The 24905-nt window shown below is 45.3% G+C and overlaps 1 protein-coding gene across 4 annotated transcripts in view; it reads right to left on the bottom strand.

The window, feature by feature from the left end:
- TRIT1 (tRNA isopentenyltransferase 1) overlaps nucleotides 1-24905 on the bottom strand; it is a 181590-nt gene that overhangs the window by 143853 nt on the left and 12832 nt on the right. The window contains exons 1-2 of one of the 4 annotated variants that reach the window (XM_085648341.1): nucleotides 23070-23219; nucleotides 3561-3632 (exon numbers count right to left, since the gene is read on the bottom strand). The exons of 1 other annotated variant lie outside the window; for it this stretch is intronic. In XM_085648341.1, coding sequence (XP_085504467.1) covers nucleotides 3561-3632; nucleotides 23070-23186 — 189 coding nt within the window. In that variant the 5' untranslated portion in view covers nucleotides 23187-23219. Of the gene's footprint in view, nucleotides 1-3560; nucleotides 3633-23069; nucleotides 23220-24905 lie in introns of those variants that run through there. 2 more of the 4 variants (XM_085648342.1, XM_085648344.1) reach the window with 2 other exon arrangements.

The raw sequence follows: 24905 nt of genomic DNA, 5'->3' as shown, positions 1-24905 counted from the left end.
GGACTTCATCCGCCAACCAGTAGTTCACCAGTAGACCCCTCTGCAGAGTGGTTGAGAAAGAGGGCAGGCCCTCAGGCGAGCTCATAGCAATCCCGCTTTGGTGGGGGGGGGGGGCGACTTTACTTGTGGGTGCTATTTAGCCCCGGGGAAGTGGTGGTCCTCATGGGGTCGGGTCCACACACCCCCTCTAATTGATCTTTCTTTTGACCCGGGTAGGTGATGGTCCCCAGGGCTCAATGAGCCTCATGAGGGGTGGATCCTTGCACCCCCCTTTACATTTTCTATGATCCTGCATGCCCGAGGAACCTGGCCCACCAAGGGGCAAAATTGTAGAGAAGCAATGCAGCCCGCGCTTATGTTATTTTTTTCGGCAGAAGCCCCAGATCCAGCGTGACTCCTCCCCAAAAATTGTTGGCCGGTGCTTTTTGGCCCATCCTCTGGGGCCAAATCTAATAAAAAAGTGGGAGGGGTGCCCACGCAGCCCTCCCCTCCCCAAGCCTTATCACGCCGAGGGGGTTGATGTGCCCCTTCCACCCCACCCCCCCCAACAATCCTCCTTAAGTCCTGGGGATCCCATTCCCCAGGGCCCTATGTATTTTCAAGGGGAAGGGTGTCAAATGATTCCCCATCCGAGCCTTAGTAAGCCCTGGGGAGTCCATTCCCCCTAGACCAACTTTTTCCTTTAAAGGGGAGGTGGGGGCACATCCCCCAGAGCATATTTTGGCCCAAGGGACCCCATCCCATGGGGCCCAATTTGTTAAGAAGAGGGGACCACACTGACCCAATTCCAGAGCCCTAAAAAGGCCTCGGGGACTCCATCCCCCAGGGCTGTATTTTTTTGGTTTTTTTTTTAAAGGGGAGGGGGCCACGCTCCCCCCACCCCAGCCTTTTTTGGTACCTAGGTGGCGATCCCCCAGGGCCTCTTTATAATAAATAGGTGGATGCCCTGGTGCCCACCCAGAGCACCCACCATACACTCATTGGGAGCCACGGGGGGAGCAACAGGGCCCCCATGGCCCCAGCTGACTTCTGCATGCTGCTGGAGCCGGCATTGCCCCTGCCCGGAGAGAGCAGCTATTTACGCTGCTCCTTCCAGGCGGGAGCAATCTATTGATCTGTTTCCCTGCCAGCATCAGGGTAACTGCTGCATCCTAGGGGTGGACTCCCAAGGACACAGAAGGAAGCTGGCCCCAGTTGATGGTGTACCAAGGGCATACAACTACCCAGTGGCGACCAGAAATAGTGCGAGGGGACACAACACACAACTGTGTAATATGGCCCTATTTTGCCACTGACTGGTCTGCAAGCAAAATGATTTTTAAATGTTCACAGCTCCTGAAGATAGCAATATAGGACAAATTCCACATGGTACCCATTACAAATGTTTTACATTACATATTTATTTGGGGAGTGGTTAGCTTAAAAAAAAGCAGTTTTCTTTAAAGTGTAGCAAACAAAAGATATTAAATTGAACCAGCATATTTAGGCTTTGTTTAACTTTCTTGAAAATATGGTCGATACAACAATGCACAGCGGTAATGGTCAGTGAACTTAAACATAATTATGTGGAACCTGGGTATATGAATACAAAACAAAAATCAATGGTCCTTTTCGGAGAAGCATATCTCTGCCTAAGCTATGGTAAAAAAACAGTACAATAACAGGTTAATTATTGTAGGAATCCCTATCAATTGAAATTAACACTATGATAGGTGTTCCAAAGACAGCACAGTGAAAGTGATAAGTGACAAAACTTGCATCCATGCACTAATGTTTTTCTTTTTTAAGAACATTACCATGCCATTGCGGACAGCAGTGCAATAATTCATTACAACAGACTCCGAGTTCAAGTTAAATTTTTATGACACTACAATAAGTGTATAGTCAACAATTACAATAATTGACATTTCGATCCATCCAACAACTCAAACAAGCATTGGCATAGCCAATAGGTATCGCTTTTGGGACCTTATAAGTATTTAGTTCTGCAACATAAAATCCTTAGTGCAACACCACCAACTGTTGCATGGCTAAACACTTATAAGGTCCCAAAGGCTATGCCAATGCTTGTTTCTATATGAAAGCAATCAACAATATTTATAGTAGGAGGGTGTCTATGGTCTTTCATTTCATTAAAACAAATAAGTAATGTAGTCTCTTTACAGTTGCTGCAGCTTGTCGACCATTCACTGTGCTACACAATGAAGAGACAAACAAAACAAAAAAAAGATTTGATAAATGCAAAATTTATGTCATTATCCCATATTCACAGAAGAGACTGCAGTAAAGCCACAGTCACGTATGGTAAATATAGACTATTTTAAGTACGTTGCAGAAGACACAAAGGATGTCTGGTTATTGTTTATATCGTATGTGTTTAACAACATTTCAAGCAGAACATAACAGTTATGATTTTAACTGGATCCATTCTTGTGAGAATTTTAGGCTCAATTAAACCATTAGTACTACATACAAGTGAATATATTATACAATATACACATACAATAAAAGTAATAAATTGATGTCCCCTATGAATTTTATATTGCAAAAGTGTTGCAGCAAATCGTGTAAACATAGGTTTGAAGTGTTGTGGATAACGTGGCTTACACCGTGGAATATATCCAATATTAAAATTGAGGTAGGGATTATAATACGGCCACAACTGGTGAGTATAATGCATCTACTATTAGTGTACTCGGGCGTGTGTATACATATCCACACAAAAACATACTGTTTGGAAGGCTTAATACTACCTAGCCTAATTCTGCAATGGAACAAATCACCATGAACACTAAAGAATGGAGGGTTAAATTATTGTTATTAGTGTAATCACTTTACTATTTTTGTGGCGTTACGATTATATTTTCAGCCTGCTAAAGGGAGTTTTACGTCCTGTGACAAAACCTTTAATGTGATCTCCGTGCATACATATATGGCTGGTATTGTGTAGTTGTGACCGGTAGAATTTTGAGATTCTACAGCTGCAGTGTTTTCCGCATGGTTCTAGATCTGCCGCATTTGCCACATAATCCACAGTCTGGTGCATAAGCTGCAGGTTTTCTAGCACAAACAACTCAAACGTTATTTTAAAAAAAAAACATGATGCCATGCAATGGCAGATCGCTTGCAGCCCTTGATAACCATTCAGATGTCCATCGCTGGCTTCAGGTGTTAAATTGGTACTAATGAAGGAAAATGTTGCCCTCAGCATTAATAGTACGGTGTACGGAAGACGGCGCTTCGTTATGCTGCATACTTTGCCTTTTCTTGGCATGATTTTGTCTACCCTGCTGCATTATTTGGCCCTTCACTTCTGCATAATTCCAGGAGCCCTGGATGTACTACAAAGTGTTAAAAGTCGCCAGAGGTTAGTACTGTGAGCACAAAAAAATAAAACATTGGCAAATCCAAGAGAATGTAGTGCAAATATGGCATGCACTCGCCATAAAAACACCAGCTTTGCCAAAGCGTTGTTGCATGCACTGGGCAACAAACACCGACATAAGCATTTGAATAGGAAGGCTTCCACAACAAGCATTAGCCAAGCCAATAAGTCTTACCTTTGGACCGGTTAGGTTTGCAAATGTTTTTTTAGCCACACTGTTTCGCATCCCTGATGCTGTGCCGCATAACTAAAGAAAACAAAAAAAATAAAATGGCATGGAGAAACCGCCGTGTCACTTTGTAAGCATGCGCACCACGCATTCATACCTACAAAAGGAAGGAATCGTTTTCTTTTCATTTACCAACTCGAATCAATAAAATTAAATGAGTAACGCAAAAGCTTTTTGAAGTGCAGGTCGAGGGGAGCAACACCGAAGGTGCAGATTGGAGTAAGCCTCACACAGGATGTGGGGAGGGAGCGTTACAAAGTATACGGGCAGAGGAACAACACAGAAGGCATAGGTCGCAGGAAACAACACAGAGGCCACATGTGGCGGTCAGCAACACCGAGGGTGGGGGTGTTGGGAAGCAACATGGAGGGCACGGTGGTGGGAAGCAACACAGAGGGCAGGGGAACAGGAACAACATGAGAGGCGTAGGAAGCTGTGCACGCGCGACTCTAAACCTAAAGTGAACCAGCAGTTCAGTGACACAGCATAATAAAGAATCATACTTAGTTCACACGAACATAAGTCATTTACGTTTTAAGAAGACTACATGAAGTGCCTGCGACTACTGATCCGTGCTCCGATAATTTACTACGGTAAGATGCGGAAGTTGTACAAGAATGTTCCAGCGATAATGAATCCGGGAATTAGGACGTGGCAAGCCCGGTTTCGAAAGTGGTAAACGCGCGAGCGAAAGTGAAAGCAGCGCGTTTGCAGATATGTTTACAATTAACGCGAGACACGGCGGTGGAGGGGCGGAGTAGCGTTGAAAGAGCAAGCGAGAGGAAAGCCAGATGGCGCCTGATCGGGCGCTGAAACCTGGCTGCTGCGCGCGTAACCGCAAGGCCAGCAAAAGCGTGTGGTAGCACTTTTAAACTAGGAGCAACCTCCCTTCCACCAAAAATAATCTTGGGGTAAACAATAAGTGGATGAATCCGCTGCTCAGAAACAGTCAATGTTCAAAGTAACTGTTTTTATACAAAATGGAGCAAAAACTTCCAGACAGCTTAGAGAAAGGAGCAGTTCCAGTCAGCAGACTTCGGCAATTCTGTGGCCACAGTATTTACTGCTAAATTATAGCTTTACAGTATTTGCAAAATAATTTGCAGATTTTACGAAAATGAGGTTTCTATCTCAAATGGATAAAAATACTGACAGAACATGTCCCATAATTTGCATTTTTTGCAATATAATTTAGATAACCCAGAAGAATATTTTGCCTATGTCACATAATCCTAGCAGTTCAGATTACATTAAATCTCTGCAGAGTGGTTTGGGGACAGCCATCATGATGATGAAATCTGCATTTCACATGCAACCATGAAATAATTCCCATAGTTCGAAGCTCCCACAATTTTGATGAACTTTGCTTGGTCTTCACCCTTGCTGGGCACAAAAAGTCTCCTGTGACATTACTAGTGTTTTACTGCATCCATACACTGATGAAAAGTCAAATGTCAGGATAACACGCAAGAATTTGAAAGCAAAATCCCATAAATAGAAAGGCAACAAACACGAATATTGAGAAATCTCAGTGAATTTATATGGGTTAATCAGACTACTAAACATCCTCTCCTGACAGCATGCTGCTAGAAAGCTTGATTAGTCATGAATTATGCCTTTACTCCACTATCGTTTTAGACATCTGGAAGTTGGGGGCAGTGTGGCGCCACCAGTGATGGGTGTATTTTACAATTTCACGTTCATACTTCAAGTTCTTATATAGACCAATGCCGTATTACAGTAATTGCATTAAAAGTATATTCCTTTTCCCACCTGCTACTCCAGGAAGTAGCAATTGTGAGAGGTGTCAAAAAAAAAAAAAAAAAATCTGTCCAGCCGATGCTTCCTGACATATTCAAGCTGTGAGGCATAGGAGACATTTGCAAGATACACAAAAAGAGTATGGGCTACAAGTGTATATAGGCAGATAAATGGTGATAGGCAGGTCTTTTAAATGTTTCATGACAACACACAACGCCGTCAAACGCACATTTACTTTTTGTTAAGTGTTAGAGCCACAGATGGGAGAGGTACCGGGTCAGCAGGATGTCTGATAACTCCCCTCTTCATAAGAGGTTTGTACAAGGGCAGGCGTGATCCATCTACACAATGGAAGCAAATTCACAAATACCAGGCGAACACTAACAGGACTAGAAAGCAATAACAACGAAAAGAGGAACATGACCAGCGAGGCAGGCACCAGGTTAGTGATAGAGCAGAGCCACGTATTTCAGTGAAACCCACAACACAATGGGGACTGAAGGCCAGGGGCGTATTACAGATGACTGCGCCGGCACCAATTGTCGCTGTGCGCCAGAGTATGCACCCGATGGCATAACAGAGGATCGGTCTGTAATGCGCTGTGATGTAGGCGCAGACTTTGAACGCTGTGTTTATGTGCGTTTGCGCCTGTGTGCATATTGTATTAGCGCAAAGACGCAAACGCGCATAAGCACAAACTTACTCTGGCGCACAGCGACAATTAGCGCTGGCGCAGTCATCTGTAATAGGGCCCCTGGTCTCCACAAAGGAGCTTTAGGGTGGTTAAGGAAAGGCATTAAGAGGGAGCACGAGTAAAGAATCAAAAAAGAACTCGAGGAAGGAAGGGCAGAAAATGAAATTGATCTCAATGCAAGGATTCAGACTGGACAGAGAACAGAATAAAACAAAGACGTTCTAGCCGTGCCTAATTAAGATGAAGTTGGGTTGATTTGTTAATGAAATAAGGGCATCGACTGAGGGAAAGAAATAACGGGGCAAGCCAAGAACAATCAATTCAGGCAATAATACCAAGGGATTTACAGATGCAGAGGGACAACACAAGGCAACAGATAGAGGGTAATTACAGGAGGTACAGGTCCCACCACAAGCACAGAAAGACTCCACACAGACAGAACGCCCCAGTTCGAGAATTAAAAGATATAGCGTAGAGCCATCGACAAAGGAAAGAATCCTAAAATATATATCTTTTTTAAGAATAGAAGAAAAGAGGAAAGCAAATCTAGTCTGACTGACTGAGAAATCAATTTTAAATAATAAAAAAAATCTGACTGCGAGCTGGCTCAACCAGACCCAGAAAAAGCAGCAGCTTTGAAAAAGATATTAGGTCTCAATATATAGAAGATACTGCCTTCCATTGCCAGCCAAGCAGTGACTCTTATGTACTGAGATGCAACTGGCAAAGTTAAGATTAATTAACAAAAGATGTGGCACACAGATATTACACAGACGCTCCAAAAGGCGTAACCAACAGAATCTTTTCAACATTAAAAGCCGACTACTTACATGCTATACAGACACGGACTGCACACATCTATATCACACAAAATGCACAAAAGGCATATGCACACAGGTATACCATAGATCAACACATAATACACACAAACACACACACACACACACAATTACATAAAGTCTCACTGAATGCAAACAAACACAGAAAGGGCATACATAAACAAGGGACACACTCTAGAACATGCCATCTGTGCCATACTCTTATAAATCCAACAAGCACGAATGAAACAGAACAGATCTATCCACTTAAGGTTCCTCATTTTCAGGTAATGTGTCTGAGCTGTGCATCAAACTGTTTAATGCACAAAAGGAGAACATTTTCAGATCCATTTCCAGCCCCTGGTCAAGCTCGTAGGCAAGAACTGGCTGCACAGCAAATAAGTCTTAAGGCAAAACTTGGCACAAAACCTGAGCACACCTCATCACTTGACTGGTAAGATACTTGTATATTCTCTGTCCCCCAGTACCAAAGGCGTGTGAACAGGGGCCCGCCCTGCGCTTTCTGAGGACATGTCTTAGAGCTGGATAGGAAGTAGCCGAGTAGGAATGAGAACGCCCATGAAAATAGAAGATCCTAAGCCCTCAAAAGAGCATTAAGGCTACCTTCTGCCATCTTCAAATGAAGGAGAGAGCAGGGCCGAAGAGTACTCTAGGCCATGTAGAGTCAGGTGGGGTCAACGTCGTGATGAAGCACCCTCAGGAAAGGTTGGAAACAATATCAAATCAAATTGATTTAATGTAAAATATATATATTAAGAATAATGCTCAATCATTAAAAAAGCTAAAGTGAACCAAAAGTTTTGTTTGTTAGGCACACTTTTTCAAATATTAAAAGTCTGATGGGTTCAATAGAGTCTGTCCATTCGAGGTTGGGACGTAAAGGCACAACCACAGTTTAAAGGTTTCACAACTCTCTTGGTGGAGTTATTCAGGCTGCATGGTTGAACGTTTTATAAAGAGGTGTGAGACAGACATATTAAGACTGTGAGACTAGACATTAGAAGAGCCAGATTGGGTTACAAACAACAAAGATGGCTAGAAAATCCACGGTCAACACTGATTTGCGTATGGCTGGGTCTAAACTGGGGTGGGATGAGGAGTAAAAGAACCATGGATTGAACCCAGATCTCTTGACCGAGGGTGAATGTTTGATTTGGTCTGTATTCCGTCCATCATCTGTGTCTTTTGCTACAGCATCCACGGAGCAACAGCAAACATAGGAGCCAAGGACAGTGGGAACAGCCTATATGAAGAGAGTTGGAGTGGCTTCCATGGAACAAGTCTAACTACAACATCAATAGGCATGGTTGACAAGGATGTTAGGATAGGACTACAAGGAACATTCCTGACTGTAGCATCGGCAGGCAAATGCAACAAAAATGTTAGTAATTGAGAAGTGAAATAGTAGAGAGCTGCAGAAGGCTCAGAGAAATGGACTGGATGAAGCATCCCCGGGGCCTCTGCAAAAATGGGAGCTACAGATTCCAGACTACGGAGAAACACAGAATGAGCCACAGTAATACGTCTGGCCTCTTTGAACAGTCATCCCGAGGCCAGGCGGCCAGGAACAGCTGCCTCAATATAAACACTTCTTAAATGTATGACAACACGGGACTCTGCCATTCCCCAAGCACCGCATTAAGTGGGTTTAAAAAGTTTTGCAACTGTGTGCTCCCCCACCCCACCCTGGACCGCATGTCATTCCTAAACCTCAGGCTCGCTCACTAGTTTCGCATTAGGTTTATCCTCAAGCCTGCAGCTGCCTGCGGTTTCTGACGCTCTGTACCTACGAATGTTACACCAGCTGCACTCCCACAACCTACAAAGCATAGCATTCAGCTGCCAGGCTGCGATATCTGAACCGAAATGTCCTCGTGAGGCGACATTCTAAAGCTTCATCTGTGCGACATAGCAGAAGGTCTGGATAAGCGGTAGTCTAGCCTGGATAGCAAACTACGTATTAAGTCTGGGTGGCCTCTGGTGGCGCCAAGTAGGCATGGTAAGAAAACACTGGGGGCAAACGTAGCCACACGTTTGTAAGTATATAGCGCCAAAAAAGATGATCAGAACTTCCTAGAACGTAAAGGCCATTTCCACAGGGGCACCGGAAGAGTGGGCGAAAAACATACCCCCATTCAGTCCACTGACGCAAATTATTCTCGCCGGCGTCTTTCAGAACGCACGTCCAGGGGAGACTGGAGCTAGAATGAGAGACACCTGCAGGGCACTGTATACAGGACATCTGCAGCAAGCATCACGTTAGACTCTAGAGAGTGCAGGTGCAGGAAGCTCTACAAAAGCATCCCTGGAAGTGCCCTTATTATGCCTGTAGACTAGAGGCAAAGGCACTCCCTCCCCAAGATTCAGAGTGGGCGCATAAACTCAAATCTGCCGCGGTTTGTGCGCTCTCCAAGCATACCATTAGCACCCCCTGGCCCTGCCCCTCCCCCCAGCTTTGGATTCGCTGCTCTGCCCCAAGCGTCTGGTCATTAGCTGGTAAGTAGAGGAAGCCTGTGGGATTTCGAGAGCCCAGGGAACCCGACGCTCAGCGCAGCATCAACTCCTCACTGTGTTCTCCCGCGCCCCGCCTCAGCAACGTAAAGTGCAGCACAGCAGCTTAGCTCCACACCACCAGCCATGACGCGCACACGCTTCAAGGAGTCGGGTTTGATATGCATGAACTATCCGCGAACATTGCGTGCGCAATGTCATGGTATAGAGGCGCCACGAGGGAGTGGCTCCAGCTACATAACTTCGAGCAGCAGAGACCAGCGGCAATATGCCAGGAGAGGGGTCATAAGGTGGCGAAGTGGAGGAAGATGTGGAAGACAAGAGGGGGAGGGGAAGTGCAGTACGGGAGAGGAAGATCTGGAACACGAGATGGGGGAGATAGGGCACACAGAAGAGAACAAGCATTGGCAAGGCCAATAGATCTCGTTTACCTGAAATGTATTGGCTTTGGTTGAGTGGAGTAGAGTGGCATTGGGTGGAGTGGAATTGAGTGGTGCGAAGTGGGCTTGTCTGGCACAGAGTGGTGTGACACTGCGTGGAGTGACACTGTATGGGGTGGGGTGGCATTGCTTGGAGTGAAAATGTGTGGCACTGTGTGTAGTTGAGTGGAGTGGCATGCAGCAAAGCACTTCAGTACCTCATCAGGGGTAGTAAGCACTATATAAATACAATTTCAATTGAGGAGTGGCATTGTGTGGAGAGGAGTAGAATTGGTAGCACAGTGTGGAGTAGAATTGGGAGGAGTGGAATTGCGTTGCATTGTGTGGAATGGAGTGGAATTGTGTGGCATGGAGTGAATTTCGTGGCAGTGTGGGGAGTGGAGTTAGATTATGGGGAGTGGAGTGGAATTGTGTGGCATTGTAGGGCACAGAGTGAATCTATGTGGAATGGAGTGATCCACCCACTTGAAGCGCTGGGCACGTGCGAGATACACAGATCTATACAGAAGAAAGCAGTGAGGCACTTGCACCCATACATCCTAAATGGCCAGAGACTTGACATGGATAGACATCAGATACAGAGATGAGCTCACACGCACCGTGCTGGAAACACACATAAGAGATGCACAGAGACAAAGATGGGTGGCAGAGGCAGTACTGGGCATACATACTGACTAAAGTCCAACACAAGCATATATTATATGCACACCTCTCATGGATAAAGACTGTTATTTATGCACAAGTGCCTTGGAACGCTGCAAGTCTATCTCCAGTACCTGGGGCTGGAGCTCTGATGAAATGCGGCTCCAAACTGCTCCATTCACCCTCACCACCCCATGTACCAGGTGACAGTGGAGTTAGTGTTGTGGCAGAGGGGTACTCCTAAAATAACTGAACCAAATACACACAAGTTCCATGTTCATGCAGCAATGGGGCCAGAAATCACTATGATAACGTATGTGAATGAGTGTATGTGATGAGGAAACGTGTACTGCAAAGAAAGCCCTTGTAGTGCCTAATGTTTGCAGATGCTGGGCATCTGCACTTATTTTTCTAGCTTGGGATTTTTTCATCATCACACTTTGCGCAAGAGAAAGAGGCAGAAATGTGAGAATATAGAAAGAAGAGTAAGCTAGTGAAGCAGCAACAAAGGAAGGAAGAAGGGGTGCAAAAGAACCCGCAAGAGTGAAATGAAGACGCAGAGTAACGTCATGAATGGTGGAATCAACACTAGGCAGCAGCCTTGTTATTTGGCAACACAAACATTGGCCATGGGCGCAGGGGCTTCAAGAAAACCTTCTGGACCCGGCATTTATTTGTACATAAAATGGAGGAGTGGGTAGAAGGATGACGTGCTATGGTCAAAGCTGCGAGCTTCGGAACTCGGTAAGCAAAGTTGTCTCTGCATTGGCTCAAAATTATGTGATTCTGGGTAAATCACAATCTCTCCAGTGCCTAACATTACTGTGTAATGCAAGTAGTGCTCATGTAAAGTGCTCCAATACCACAGAGTTCACACAGTAATAAAAATGCACACACAAAAAAAGTAGACAATCACTTTATCACAGCGTGAGCAGCGGATGGGCACTAATTAAAATGAATCAACCTGTGCTTTGTCTGTGCACCACAATTGGAAAAGGAAATGCTGCATGGCACGTGCCGACCAATTAGGAAGCAGTAAAAACGAGTGACAATTATGCCAACGAATGGTAAGCAATGGGAGGGCTGCAAGCCCTTTATTGTAAACAATACCCCTCCCTGCGGCCAGCGCATGCGTATCAACATGCCAAAAACTAAAAAGCACTATGAAGCGACAAGCGCTTGCAGCGTCAAAGTTTTTTTTCTAACTTTCAGCCCCCCCCTGTTGAACAACATGGCTAAAAGACACTGCAATAGGCGAGACCTATAGGCTTTGCCAATGCTTGCCCTTGTTTAACCACTGATATGTCAGTAAACGTAACACAAGCATGTACAAATCTCACACACAGACAATACAAACAATGTCACACATATAAATATAGCAAGCATGTAAGCTGTGGTTGCGTTGATGTGTTAAAAGAGAACAAGTGAGGCTGTTAAAACAGATGCTTGTAACGGCAGAATAAGAGCACTAGATCAGGTTGCTGTCTTCTGTACAGAATGATATAGTCTATCTTTAGGTTATAGTACGCTTTGTACAGGGTAAGGGAGGCAGAGCACATTGGGCTACTTGCATTAAAGCACCTAAACACCTCTTGATGGGAAGCAAGTGCTATATGAATGCAATTACAATACAACGTGAAGCACTGTAGGGGACAGTGGAGAGGGATATGTTGCACACCGTTCAGAAGAGGAAGATATTGAGATAGATGTGTGTTCACAGGACGCGAGGAAGATCATGAGTGGGGCATGCGACTCATGGGGGGAGGACGACATGTGGGGGAACAGACGGTAAGGTGGACGTATCGGGGTAAGGGGTTGAGAGGAAGATCATGAGATGGATGTATGGACCATGGGAGGATGGTGGGTAGCAGAGGAGAGTAAAATGTGTAACAACAGAAGATGTGGAGAAAGAAGTGGAGCACAGTACTGGAAACGAGCATGCAGTCTACTGAAGGAAATAAATATATGGGGCACAACTCTGGGCGCGATAGGTCTCAGATAATCTGCATGAATAGTGGTGCCCTAACTGCGGAGTCTGTGGTAGTGTTAACCTCAAGAACTAGGAGGTAATTTGTCCCCAGAAACAAGATTTAAAACAACATTTTCAAATACAATCAATAAGAAAGGACTGACTCACAGAGGGAGTTCAATATCAGAAACTTAGGAAATCAAGCAGAGAATCACGGGAGGTGGAAGGGGACATTTAGAGAAAAAGAGGCAAGACACACAAAGGGCAAGAAGGGAGAGGGAAATTGAGTGCATAAGATGGAACAGATGTGAGAAGCAAAAGAAGAAACATTCAAATAAAGAGCACAGGAGAGGAGACGGGCAAGTAGGGCATCAAGTTAATCTATTCCTCTGTGCCTAAATGACACATGTGGTGTTAGGACACACATACAGGGTGCTCTAGTCATCACTTCACTCTTTTGGATGTTCATTACCAAAAAGGAAGGAACACTTGACGATTAAGGGAATCGCTCAATTAATTCCTACAAGTATCTGACCTGTGCACCCCAAGAACTAGTATCAGCAAGACTCACAGTAAACTGAGAGGGTGGACTATGTTTTAGACTGAATCAGCGGGGGCAAAAGTGGCTCCCTTACTCTACATTGCCTGAACAACCTTATTAAAAAATAAAATTAAATTAAAATAAAGTTTAAAGTGCGCATTGATGGCGGTGCAACGGGCAAAGAATAGGATATGAGGGGAATGAGCGGATGAGGGCAGGGGCAATTAAACGCCCAACTCTATGTAGTGGTAGAAAAATAAAAGAAACAAAAATAAATTCGGGTAGGGTGGGAGAGCAACGGAGGACGGGGAGGGAAGAGCAAAATGAACAGAAGAATGGGAAGGGTGAAATGTAAAGCAAACAAGGAAGCGAGGGGAAAAGGCATGCACTCCTATAAGTGCAGGCAGAAACAAGAACTGGCAAAACCAATAGGTCTTACATTGCAGACCCAATTCCCATGCCAATGTTTTTTTCCACAATGCGGTAGAACATAGGCCAAAAAAAAAAAAGTCTGAAGACAGGGCCACTGCTATGGTTTACATCATTCTGTAGGAGTGTGCATACAACGCCCCCAGGCATGCACACACAAACAGAATTACAAAGGCCCAAGTTTCTTTTTTCCCTTTAAATTAATCAATGTAAGACGTTGGACGCAACTTATATAAGTAAATTATAAAAAAAAAAATTAAGTAAGCGAAAACAACATTTCTTGTAGCAGCGCAAGCACCCAGCTGCTGCCCTCCAAAAAATAGAAACATTAAGAATAAAGCACCAGCAAAGTCAATAAGTTGCGCCTTAGGGACCCCATTGGTTTTGCCAATAGCGTTTGGCAATGCTGTACCGCATTGGCCAAAAGAGGGGAAAAAAGGCACAATGATGCAGCGGAGTCATTTTCAAGGCAGGCACCTGTCTGCGGCTGCAAAATAACATGCAAGGCATTATTTAAATTTATTAAACTGAATGGATTGGTAAATTAAAAAAAAAAAAAAAAAAAAGAAAAATTGGGTGAGTGGGAAAACACTTTTAAAGGTGAAAAGCCCAGTAGAAATGTTCCGTTTGCCTTGCCCCCCCAATTCCCCGCCCCCCCCAAAAAAAGACCAACAAAGAGGGAAAGGGGTCGTTGCTTAAAACAAAAATAAAGCTGTTTTGGGGAGTAGTACAAGAGGGAGAGAGCAATCTGGGGAGCAGGGGAAGATGTACACAACAGAAAGAGCAACAAAGTGTGGGGGGTAGGAACACGAGAAAGAACTGGGAAAAAAAAAGTACTTTCATGGAACCGAAAAGAAAAAAGTAGTTCCCTAAAAGTGGATGGTAGGATACTAGTCAGCCAATCAAAAGGATCGTAAGTAGACTAGGATCTACCCCAGGGAAGGGACAAAAACAAGAAAAGGAAGACGTCAACTAATAAACAAGCATTGGCATAGCTAATAGGTCTCGCTTTTGGGACCGGAGCAATGGGGAGTGTGCACAGGAGTAAGAGGAGAAGGAAATACAATTTAAACAAGCACGGCCACGAAAGCCCGTGCGCATAAATTTTTTTTAAAAACATGAAACCAGGTGCCGCGGTAGGGAGAACGGCGCCAGAGTGCGTTAATTTAAAATAAAAACATGAAACCGGGCGCTATGGTAGGGAGAGCAGCGCCCGATACCTGCTGTTCCACTACTGTGATATTTGTAGGAGTTCTTCTGAAACGTACGTCCTCCTCCAGCGAGCCTAACGAGTGACGCATCCGTCCGCCGTGTAACGTGTATGACAGCGCTACTGCCGTGTCCGAGGCTGAGCAGGAGCACATCAAAGGTGCCCTCCTTATATTCTCAAAGTACTGAGCAGGAGCACATCAAAGGTGCCCTCCTTATATTCTCAAAGTACTGAGCAGGAGCACATCAAAGGTGCCCTCCTTATATTCTCAAAGTACTATCTGTGTAAATAAAAACAACAATAATGGTTCTACTTGAAGGGCAATGCTCGGGCTTTCTACACCAATCCCATTCCCGCTATGGAAAAATCCCCTGAGAATAGGATTTGTGGGTGCGTGGAGGGAGTAGAAAAAGTAGTTTGTGGAGGCAAAAGTAGCCGATGTGCTCCAAGCAAAACCGCTCCCAATCGGTCAGCACGACCCAGAGTAGAGTTAACCAATACTGTTACAACTAACAGGAAGTAGTCGCATGCATCTGCCAGTTTATGTCAGACACCAAAACACGAGCACGCCTGGAAACAGTAACATTGAATGAAAGATATACACATGCGATAACACCGAAAAGACTAGCGCGGCCGCAAAAGTGAAAGAGACATGTCCGAGCGAAAGTAACATGATCCACAACAGATGGCACCCTGTGCGCCGCTGCCGACAGCTGTAGGCCGTGCGAGTGAACATTTACAGAAAAGCTAGGACACGCACCCGCCTTTGGCCAATTGCGTGCTCTCATTTTTAAAAGCCACAAGCAAAGGCAAATAGAATGTGTGGAAAATAAAAAGTCACACGCACGAGTTTAGGGAAAGTCTGGAGTGATTCCAAGAGGCCCTCTCCGAGCGCAGCGCACGCTAGGCTCGACCTAAAAATAAGCAAAGGAGCAACAATAAATCCAATCAACCGTAAGCAATTGGTGGGCTGCAAGTCCACTTTAAGTTCTTGGTAAGCCGACAAAAGGCCTTTTGTAATCAGAAAGCTGGTAGGCGAGACCAAAAGATGCCAACGAAGGCTGGCAGAGCAGGTAGGGGTAAGCAATACAGAACATAAAATAATAAATAAGGCCGGTGGGGGTTGAAAGGAAAAGCAGTACACGAGGGAGAGAGCAACACTAAGCTTGGATGTGGAGGGGGTTCAGAGTAGAGAAGCACACACGCCAGAGTAGTACACAAGGAAGATAGCAACACAGTGTGTTGGATGTGTGCATTTGGCAAGGGAGAAGTACAAGGAGGAGACAAAAGGGCCAATGCTAGAACATTTGGACTCTTATGGAGTGATTTACAAAAAAATAAGTCCTCTAAAAGTGAGCAGTGGAAGGATACAAGTAAGCCCATCAAAAGGATGGTAAGAATCTATACTCCAGAGAGGAAAAGGAAGGAAAACCACTGAATAGTAAACAAGCAAATGAGAGTCATAACCAATCCAACCACTGGAAGCCCAACAGAAGCTCTTAGTAAGCTCACAAGGTCTTTCGCAACCATACAGGTAAATGTTGTGTGGTAAACAAGGCCTGTAAAGTAGCTCCCTGATTATTGGAAACTGGGAAAGCAAATGTACTATTCCAAAGTCTAAGTAGCTTTCCCCAAAATAGCCCCAGGGGCTTATGTCCTCTTCTAAAACCAGTCTTAGAAAATTTTGGGGAAAGTTCAAAAGTATTTAAGAAAAAAAAAAAAAGAAAATCTGAAAAGTTGTAATTTTGCATCGCCGGGAAGTGCTGTTCAAGGCTAAAAACAAGGTAGAACCAAGAAAACCTACCAATGCAAAGGAATGGGCTGACTTAAAGTCCACATTAAATATTGCTATTATACACAAACTGCTTTTGGAGCTAATATGGGGACCACGCTCCTTTTTACTTAAAAGTCCTCAATAAATATGTCAATAGAAAATTGGATGTTGGAGATGTCAACACTTGCCCTATCAGAAATGACTTTCCTTTGCATAGCAGAAAGAATGGAATTGTACAACAGTATTTGAGACCGTTACCTGGACTCTCCGATTAACATAGCATTGACTTTTTCATATTAATTCCATGCTTAAATATATTATAAAAAGACAATATCACATTCACTTATTTTTCATTCAATGGTCTTAAATAATGTAATGCTGCTTTTCCCATTACAATGTTTTAACACAAGTGTTGGGGTTCATAACATATTGGTTCATTGTAAATTTGGTGTACATGTTGCTTTTGTCACTGTATTATATTATTTTCCTTATCAATAAAGTTTGGAATAATAAAAAAAAAATGACAGGTGTTTTCCATAACTCCTTCATGTACGGATCAGAATGGATCAAGAGACTAGTACACATTTGCATAGGACACTACTGCCTCCTTCAGCCACCACCTCCTTTTCATGCACAAACCTTATAGCCTAGCTTAATCCTACTTATCTTTTCCCTGGCCCATAACATATGCTTTTGGGACTGCCAGATTTTAAGTACACATCTGAACCACAGTAGGCTTTGCATCTCACATCGTACCTCTCGTTACAGGGCGCCGAATTGGGTGAGGCCAGATCATAAGAACATTTGTCATACATTTTGGTTCCTGAGTTGCTCTGCACAAAGGATAATATAGTGGTCTGCATCTCTTTACAGAACATAAAGGCTAGAAAAAAAACATCAATCACGCTACCTGGTAGGAGAACGGCACTAAAAAGTCTAATGAATGAGAAGCCTATGTAGTTTGGCTCATTCGGACCATTGCTGAGCTACAAAATTGGTAGTCACTTTCAGGTTGAAGCCTACTAGACAGTGCAGCTGTCTTGTTTGTTAAAGGCATCTTGGGGAAATCCAGAACGCTTCTTTAACTAGGAATACATCACACAAATTGCTTACTATTGACTTTGTGGTTTGTAACTCAAATCCAGCAAATCAAAAGCATGCAAATGTATTTGTTTTAGGTTGTCCAGGGTGAATTCATCCCACCCATGAAGCATTGCCTATTTACTGTATTCTTCCATGTGCTAGCTTTGTGTAAACAGGTCATTAAGTCTTGTTCTTAGGGTGTCACATTTGCTGTGCATTCAAACACAGATGTCAAAGTCAGGCTGTCTCTTCCGAAGGAGCTTGGTGTTTACTTTTCTTTCTCGGAGCTCGAAGTGAGAGGATGTATGTGACAAACTTGCTGTAAAAGAAAGCCTTTTTTCCAACACACAACAAAATGTAAATGTCTGTGAATGAACTGTGCAGATATTTCATAATATATTAGAATCAAGAAAGCACAAATGAAGCTCATTTGTTGTAATTATGAATTGTGGAGGAAACATATTTAATACAATCAAAAATCAATACACTAGGTGATTACATTACCAAACATTATCGTTAATGCGTTGTATATTTTTATCAATAAAACTATGTTTGTGCAAAAAAAACTGGCCATTTCAATTTAAAGAGGTGTTGTCTAATGGCAGTGCGCTACCACACCATGCATACTCCACTTTACTGCACTCCATGTCACTGCACTCTACTCTGCACCACTCCACGCTTCTCTCTCCTACTCTACTGTGCACCACTCTACTTTATGCCAATGTACTTTTCGCCACTGCACTCTTTGCCAATCCACTGCACTCTATCCTGCACCACTCCACACAAACAATCTACTCTGCACCACTGCACTGTATGCCACTGAACTCTACACCACTCTACTCTGCACCAGTCTATGCCACTGTTCTCTACGCCACTAGACTTGCCGGCTCTGCACAACTCTAATATACGCAACTACATTCTACGGCGATGCAACACTACACTCCACGAAACGCCACACCACAGCACTCTGCTCTATGCCACAAACTTTTAGCCATAGCTAAAAACAGTGGCAAAGCCAAAAGCTCTTCCATAGGTAAGACTTATTGGCTTTGCCAATGCTTGTTCTTAGTCAAGTTTAACATTCACGAAGCTGAGGCCTTGTGTGGCTGGCCGACTGGATGGGAACTGGGATACGTAGGGAGACTATTACACCAAACACACAGAGAATGCTCCTTCTACTCGCCAGTACACCAGCTAGATACTAGGATTGACAGATTCTTCTGCTCTCTTAGCGGTGCGACCCAAGTTATCCACGCTACATATCTGGCTCAGACTTTCTCCGACCATAACCCCCTAGAGGTTAGTCGTACATGGGGCAGAGTACCTACCCCGGTCCCCACTTGGAAGCTTTGGCCCCAGTTATTAGCGGGCGCTCCCTTCCCCACTGCACTATCCACTGCCATCACGAAGTATTTCTCAGAGAACTGAAACACTGCCTCCTCAAACTTAATAGAATGGGACGCACTCAAGGTGGCAGCGCATGGCACTGCGATCGGAACCACAGTAGGAGCCAGGCAGGAAATACACAGACATCTCATTAGCATAGAAAATGCAATGACAGAGTTGGAGCATGCAGCACCGAATGACCCTACCAAATTAGCTCCATTACGTGAAACGCGCATTCAACATGCCGATGTATTAGAAACTCTCCACGTCATAGACCACAAAGTATACACACAACTGAAGCACACGGAGGCTGACAAATCTGAGACAGTACTGGCCCGAATATTAAGAGACAATCCGACACTTCCTATTGTTCACCATATTAATGTACCTGAGGTGGGCATAGTCCACACACAACGAGAGATCAACAATGTGTTTTGCAACTATTACAGCACCCTCTACAGCGCACCTGCACACATTGCCAACTCATTGGTCGATAATTTCCCAGACGGCCTACCATACCCACAACTCACAGCAGACACCCTGAAGAGCCTCTCGGTCCCCATCACAAAAATGGAAATACGGGCAGCCATCAAAGGACTCTCCCGTAACAAGAGCACCTGGTTTAGATGGTCTGCCAATAGAATTTTATGGCACATATTCAGAAATGTTCACCCCAAAACTAGAAGAATTATACAAGAAATCCCTAGACATAGGCCACCTCACATGCTCCACCATGCAGGCATTGGTAATATCACTCCAAAAACCGGGGCCGGACAACACAGACCCATCGAGTTATCGACCACTGTCACTCTTAGCGTCGGAGTATAAGATTCTAAGTAAGATCTTGGCTAACCGACTCCAACCCCACTAACAAACCAATTGAAACACAAAGACCAATGTGTTTTTCTCCCGGCGCGTAGTACATCTCTAAACCTCAGACGCTGACACCACATTATGGCAGCCACCCCGGCGGGATACAGTAATGCAGGCTGCATAGCGCTAGATCTGCGCCAAGCCTTCAATTCTATCACATGGGGATACATGTTGTCCTCCCTGAAGAGGTTTGGGCTCCCCCCTGAATATCTCCGATGGGCGCGCTTACTATAGACAGCCCCCACTGCGAGAGCACGCACCTGCGCCCACATCTCACGTGATTTCACCATACATAAGGGCACAAGGCAGGGGTGCCCCCTCTCCCCCTTACTACTTGACCTGGCCATAGAGCCGCTAGCACTCGCGTTGAGACAGACGGATGAGCGTTTGGGGATACCAATCGGTAACGTGACTCACTTGATATCAATCTATGCGGATGACATTATAGTGTACCTACAGGACCTCACAAAACAGTTTGAGTCCCTTGCTATCATTTTCTCTAATTTCGAACGTATTTCCAGCCTTGCTATCAATGAAGGGAAATCGAATGCCTTCTACATTCGGGAGGGTCCCCACCCAGATCTACTCAATGTTGGCAGCTACAGCATATCGGTGGCGCAGAACACATTCAAATATCTGGATATCCAGATATATAGGTCACATTCGGATCAACTCGATGGAAATTTGTTGAGGGTAATCAGAGCATCACGTTGGAGCGTGTCATTTTGGACGTCACCACCGCTCTCGGTGATGGGGAGGGTGGCTATTTCCAAAATGGTGGAACTCCCCCGCCTATTACACTAGTTCGCTAATCTGCCAATATTAGTCCCCCCCCATCCACATTCCGCACTCTAGACACATTATTGGATCTTATACCGGGCGCCGAAGAGTGAGCCTTAGAAAACTTCAGCTGGAACCACATAAGGGAGGTCTGGGGGTACCCGACTTAAGGGCTTACTACTATGCATGCTAGTTACAATGGCTGTCCTACTGGACGACAGGTTGAAACGGAGTGAACATTTTGGAGCCTTGTTTAACGACAACACCCTTCTTGACCATGACAACTTTGTACAGGTCACAGGTGCGCCAGAACACCTATATTTAACATATGCCGCAGTGTCGCACTACGTTAAAAAGACATGGGCTCCTCAACGACACGAGTCTCCATCGCATGAATTAGTTCATACACTCATGACATGGGTATGAGATGACACCTCATTAAATGGTTATACATTGGGTCAGTGTGCAGGCGTCTGTCCCACTCACTGACGAAATGGGAGGAAACTACTGATTGTGCGCTTTCCGACAAAGCGTGGGTGAGTATACTGGAGCATCCCAGGTGAGTGTTCCGCAACGCCAAACTTAAATTTATACAAAATATGGTGCTGCACAGATCCTAATTAACCCAGAGTCGCCTACATCGCATGTTCCCAGACACCCAACATTGCTGCCCTCGTAAGGCTGAGGAGGCGGGCTTTGTCCACATGCTATGGGCATGTCCCCATCTTAGTAACTACCGGGTGGGGGTGCAGGATGCAATTGGGGCGGTGACACACTTACAGATTGCAGACAATATAACTGAATGCTTATTGGGGCTGCGCAGGCGCAAGAGCGCCCAAAAAGTGCAACTCCGCTTCCTAGATCTTGCCCTTGTACTAGTTATACGCGCCATTACCATGCAATGGAAATCCACCAGACTCCCTACACTATCTACATGGTGCGACGAGGTAATACGTTGGAGCAGCACGGAGAGCGCGGCAATCAGGCGTGAAGAGGCACGAGAATTGCGCAAACACCCAATTTCAATGTAATGGGATACTACTCTGGAAGGGTTTAAAAACTTGAACCTATTACCGCACCACATCACCCCTAACCCACAGTAAAGACCACTATATGAGGCTCTAGATGGAGGATCTGCCGAGTAATAACTGAGCCACATAAACATGCACAATATTACAAAGATTGGACGAGCGCTATTTACACGTGTAGTTTCCCCAGTTTGTCACACGGAAAGGTCGGGCCAGAAGATGGGTGGTGGGCGGGGGGGGGGGGGGACTCAAGGTGAGATGTTAGAAGTTCTGTTGATAATCTATTTGCAGAAAGATATACTCTTCTTACACATACACCAGGTAAATGTTTTTGCTTTAATGTGTTAATCTATGACTGCGCGCACACACACAATTACGCATATACTAGCATGTGCTTGCAGTACATAAATGAAAACTATCAACATGCAATGTATATAACAACCGAATAAGAATGTGGTACATCAATAAAGTTTGTTTAAAAAAAACCATTCACGATCAGCACTGGAGGGAAACACAGTTGTGACCTGAGCAAGGTTTTCTGGTCATAGTACCAATATGGGTGGTAAAGCGTATACGGAGGTTACATCTGAGATTTTCGATCAGGAATGCACAATGAATAAGCAAGTTGAAAGCTTGGATGACCTAGGTAAGCACACCAGGTTATGTTCAATTATATTTATAAAGCGCCAATCACCGGAATGTCTCTAAGCGCTATCAGGTGTTGGACCATAATGAAAACCTTCAACATTGACTATGTGAGTTGTTGTCTTCCATACATGCCAAAAGACCCTATTTATGAGGGGAGACTTAAGCCTAAAATCGACCTCATTTTACAAGTCAATGGGGAATTCCCCCCCCCCCCCCCTTATTGTTTTAAAGCCACCATAGTTCTGCTTTTGAAATACTTGCAATGCAGAAGCAAAAAGATGAATTTCCATGGAGAAACTCCAGTCGCATGAAACACGGACACAACCTTCTTCCAAGCCATCCTCTGCGCCCGGGCATTTCATCCCCGTCATCGCATTCTACTAACATCGGAATGTGATGGCGTACAATAAAATAATAAGCATATATGGTCTCCTTTACTTGGTTCACCATCAATTGATGTGGATGTGTTTTACTTGATCAGTCTTGGCGACGCAAGGATAGAACCTCAATGAGTTGTTTTGAGACTCCTCGCTGATGATCGCATGCATTTTGTCAATACCAAATGTAAAGGACACTAAAACATAAACATCTTGTATCCAATTGACTTCGAGCTTGACAGCTGCCCGTTGTAGCCCATCAAGCTCTATCCAAGTCAAATAGCCCTCACCAATCCTTTACATTTCGTGGCACAACCTACCCATATCTTCCTCCACATGACGGCAACATCCACGCTGAATTCTACCCGCGGCGGTGGGCCCAAAACTACCTAGGGTCGTCCTCCTGGACACTTGTCTTCTGCTCCCAACTACCCTACGTCTCTTCGGTCGGGGTCACCTTAAACTCTCACCTGCATGGAGTCGGCACTGATAATTTCGCCACCCAAGGCTCTCCCCAGCTGCAGCGCCAATTTGGACTTGCCGGTCCCTGTGGCCCCGAGAATAACAACAAGAGAGCGAGCAGCCATGTCTTCGCATAAGCAAACTCTAAAACTTCCGGTTGCTATAATACGTATGAGCGTGGTAGAGGACGCATCCAACTCACAAGAGACGCTTCCGTGCAGTGCGTTTGTGGCGGCCATCTTAGAATGGAGATAGCCCTTCAGGATTACACTAGACCAGAGGAAAATACTTATATATTTTTTTGTTATACGATTATATACAAAAGAGTACGACGGAGGGCTGGCAAAATCCTGTATTTAAGTAAAGGGCGAAGGAGGAAGAATAGTAGCCCTTTTTTTACCACACTGCCCAGTGTTTCCCAAGTGTGCCTGGGGCATAATTGTGCTTGGCAATTCAACATTTACTGAAGACATAAGTCTAAAATAACCCTCGATTTATATATTTAGGCATTTTTTTTTACAGACGGAACGTTAATTACCCAGAGGTGTCACAGCACTTTACAATAGAGCGAAGTAAATTACATAAGAAATGAGAGTATCATGGAGATAGATGCCAAGGTGTCAGATTGCTATGTGTAACATTTTCATAATTTCAGTTTGTAATTATGAGTAACATTTCAACAACTATGAGTGACAAACTCTTGCCAGCAAAATCCAGCAATGAAGACGATTGCGATTTACCACCCACTAACTGTAACCCTTAAGTCTCCATAACTGTAGTGTTGCGGGCTACGTCGTGACGTAGCACGCGAGGACGATCGAGAATGAGCGAAGGCGCATGCGCGAGTGGTGAAAAGACCGCGGAGACGCGATATGCCCGGCGCTCTCCCATTGTGTGGAATAAAGGATATTTTCCCCTACACAAAATACCTGGTGTTGGTGGTATTTATTCAGGAAGCAACAAGCAACATTACAGTGGCGACGAGTGCTGGGATACTGGAAAAAAATAAAAAAAACACGTGGAGAGGAAGCCCAGCAGAACCCAGCCACTGCAGCAGATAGACTGGCCAGTCTGGAAGCCAACACCGAGGACCACAGGAGGGAAGGCCACCACCATAGCATACAAAACAGCGGGAGAGCGTGGCTGTTGGACCCGGCCTCATGGCGTGGTCTTAACCCTCTTGGATTGTGCTCGTCCCCCGCACCGGCCTACACGGGCCGCCCTTTCAGGCCGCCAGGGACCCCTCCTCCCTTCGAGGTCCCCTTTGGATTGTACCCGTTTTCCTACACCGCCTCAGCGGCTCCCTTTTCCAGGCCGCACCGGGACCCCTCATCCCTTCGGGGTCCCCCCATGCTTGCTCCACGCACCAGCCCTCGCAGCCCGGCTCCCTCCGGCCTCGGCCCCAGCGAAGCCCCGACATCGAGGCACCAAGATCTGGCCAGGGGGCACCGCATGGCCACTTCACCACTCCCGGAGGAGGAGAGTTTCGATGGGACCCCCACCGTCCCTCAACACCTAGGTGCGATCGTCCTCCGGCCTCCCCGGGCCTGGCGCCTCTCCCGCTGGGCGTCTGGCCTCTCCCAGCCCGGCCTCTCCGCCCCCCCAGGCGCAAGGGTCCGGACATCAAAGGGCTCCAGACCTATATCTGGGGCAACCCCGCAATGGGACAGTAGTTGTATCCCGGAGTCAAGAGCCCTGCTGACGTCGTTGCGGCTCGAGCTGAACTGAAACACCTTAAGAGCCCTGCTGACCTGGTCGCGGCTCAAGCTCCACGAACTGATCGCCAGAACCCTGCTGATGTCGTCGCGGCTCGAGCTGAACTGAAACACCTTAAGAGCCCTGCT

This window comes from Triturus cristatus, chromosome 3_2 (genome assembly GCF_964204655.1).
Source record: "Triturus cristatus chromosome 3_2, aTriCri1.1, whole genome shotgun sequence".
NCBI lineage: Eukaryota > Metazoa > Chordata > Amphibia > Caudata > Salamandridae > Triturus > Triturus cristatus.
The sequence above is the reverse complement of the archived record's forward strand: the minus strand, read 5'-3'. Positions and strand labels throughout refer to the sequence as shown.